The 2,737-nt window shown below is 39.6% G+C and overlaps 1 protein-coding gene across 1 annotated transcript in view; it reads left to right on the top strand.

Moving 5' to 3' along the window:
* The window catches only part of yipf5 (Yip1 domain family member 5), a 15,534-nt gene extending 13,040 nt beyond the window's left edge, over positions 1 to 2,494 (top strand). The window contains exon 6 of the mRNA XM_033029343.1: positions 1,488 to 2,494. Within this exon, the coding sequence (XP_032885234.1) occupies positions 1,488 to 1,650 (163 nt within the window). The 3' untranslated portion in view covers positions 1,651 to 2,494. The remainder of the gene's footprint in view (positions 1 to 1,487) is intronic.
* The last annotated feature ends 243 nt before the right edge of the window (positions 2,495 to 2,737 follow it).

The following is a 2,737-nucleotide window of genomic DNA, read 5'->3' as shown; positions in this document are numbered from 1 at the left end:
TGATCTTGTGCATGAAAGGAAAAAGGCTGATTGTATCTCCTTGGCCGCCTTTGCCCTGACGGGTTGTCTGAGGTGTACATGTGGCGAGCTGGCACGAAACGACAGGCACACGGAATTCAAGTGGGGCTGACCCGCTGAGTTACTCCAGCATTTTAATCATAATCATACTTTATTAGCATGTATGTTTTGCAACAAATTTAATTTGCCATGCAGTCATACTAATAAAAAGCAACAAAACACACAAAATACGTTTTAACGTAAACATCCACCACAGTGACTACTTCACATTCCTCACTGTGACTGATGAGTCTGTATCTATCTTCAGTATATACCAGCGTCTGCAGTTCCTTTCTACACATCAAGTTCTATTTTGTTGACACACAGAGCTACTATTAATGTGATGGTGTTCCAGAGACAATCAGACTAGAAAGAAATGTATTAGATTATTCACAAAAAAATCATAATTATATAGCACTTTTAATGTAGTTATCTGGGTTGAATGGCAGGAATCTTAGCATCTATGTGCCAAATGGCTGGTCAACAGTGTGGAGTTTTCCTAGTGTCGAATGTGTATTCAGTGGCACAAGCCAGGTGGCATAGATGGACTGATATTAAATGCAAACCTAATGTTGACCTGCTGCAGAAATAAACTGGGCTCTGTGTATAAAAGATGGTTGATCTGACTATCAAATTTGTACCCTATATTCTAAGAGGCTTGAGTAATTTATGAATTTTGATTAATAACTTATGAGAGTCAGCTTTGAGTTTATGACTCTGGTTTAAGAAATTCATGAGGCGTTTCAGTTAAGATTTTAATGTAATAAAAAAGGGAACTGCAAATGCCGGTCTATATCACAGACTCGAAGAAGGGTCCAGAACTGAAGCATCACTTGTCCATTTTCCCCAGAGGTACAGCCTGACCTGCTGAGTTACGCCAGCTTTTAGTGTCTATCTTTTTCAGATGTCGCACCAGACCCATTACCATTTCTTTGGGTCTTAACTAATTTTTATTAATGTTCAAAATGAAAAGCATTTGTGCTCCTCTGTGGCATGACTGCACTGCCATCTGCTGGATTTAGACCGGACAACATAACTTGCCTGACTGATTTGAATTCTTCCATGCTCACTTGGTACTTTGGTTTAGAGATACAGCGTGGAACAGGCCCGTCGGCCCACAGAGTCCGTGCCGACCAGTAATCCCTGCACTCTTACACTATCCTACATGCACTAGGGACAATTTACAATTATACCAAGCCAATGAACCTACAAATCTCTGTCTTTGGAGTGTGGGAGGAAACCCATACAGGTCATGGGGAGAACGTACAACCTCTGTACCGTCTCAGGATCATGGCAAGAAAATTAACATATTACTTGGAAATACATGTTTAGTGTTCTTAATAAGGCTATTGTCTGATTCAGAAAGGTATTTATTTAAAAATATATAACATGAAATCCTAATATTGATATTTTCTTTCTTTCTTCTTCAGAGGTTTGCTGGGCATAATCATTGCTGCCGTCGTTATTGGCTGGTGCAGTTTGTCAGCTTCTAAAATCTTTATCTCAGCCTTGGCAATGGAGGGGCAGCAGTTACTGGTCGCATATCCTTGTGCCTTATTGTATGGAGTTTTTGCTCTTATTTCGGTTTTCTAAAGGTGTGTGAGAATGGAATGTGTCTCCACGTTCCGAACTCGGAACAGAAACGGATGCAGGTCCCTGGCGTTACGATTGGATTAAAGACTGGCTTCCTGCCACCAATAATAATTGTGACTTCTGATTCCCACCATTTCGGGGAGTAACTGAAACAACACGTTCTTAAATTTCTGCTTTTATTGCCGCATTAGGAAGCCCATTGCAGAGGTGGAAAATGTAATGAGTACAGGTTGGAAATCAACATTCCATCATTTATGATGGGTTTGCACATTGGCATTATATTGAAAGGCTTTGCCTCTCTGCCTTGTACTGCATCTCCACCATCATGCAGGAAGGAATTGTTCAAGTATGATGTTTCTGTGAGCTGGGTGTAGGGACCACCAGATAGTATTTCTTCAAGAAAAGTGTAAATAGACCATTATGCATTTATCTGCAGAAAGAGTTTAGTGCAATGTTGAGAAAACAAAAATCCATATTTAATTCAAATTCAAAAATCTGTAATGTCTCTTGCAATCTCTGGACCAAAATGCTTTTTTCATTCAGGAGTCAATTTAATACTGGGGTGGAATGAATTTCAAAATGTGTTGCACAGCTCTGTAATGTGTCAGTTCAAGAGAAGATCCCACTCCAACATAGCAATTTCATGTCTTGCTATGCAGCGTTAATTGTTTAGTTTGCAAAATCGTTATAATTCGACAAATGTTTACTTGGCCCAAGGGAAAGGTAATAATCTAATTCCAGCTCCATTATAAATTTCTTTTTTTTTTAGTTTGCCTGTTTTTTCCTATTCATATTCCTTTCCTCACCATGACATTTGTAATAAATTGGTTAATCTCTGGTTCAATATGCGTGTGGTTTTCCTTTTGCAAAATGACAAGAATTAAAAAGGCATTTAGATAGGAAAGGTTGAGTGACATGGGCCAAACGCAGGGAGGAGGGACTGGTGTAGGTGGCATGCACCTTGGTTGGCATTGGCATGATGGACCGAAGGGCCTATTTCAGTGCTCTATGACTTGCTATAAATGAATAAAAACAACACAGTGAACTCCCTTAAGTATCAGCAGAAAACAAACTCCCAAGGTGTTAC

Source organism: Amblyraja radiata, chromosome 11, assembly GCF_010909765.2.
Source record: "Amblyraja radiata isolate CabotCenter1 chromosome 11, sAmbRad1.1.pri, whole genome shotgun sequence".
Taxonomy (NCBI): Eukaryota; Metazoa; Chordata; class Chondrichthyes; order Rajiformes; family Rajidae; genus Amblyraja; species Amblyraja radiata.
The sequence above is the reverse complement of the archived record's forward strand: the minus strand, read 5'-3'. Positions and strand labels throughout refer to the sequence as shown.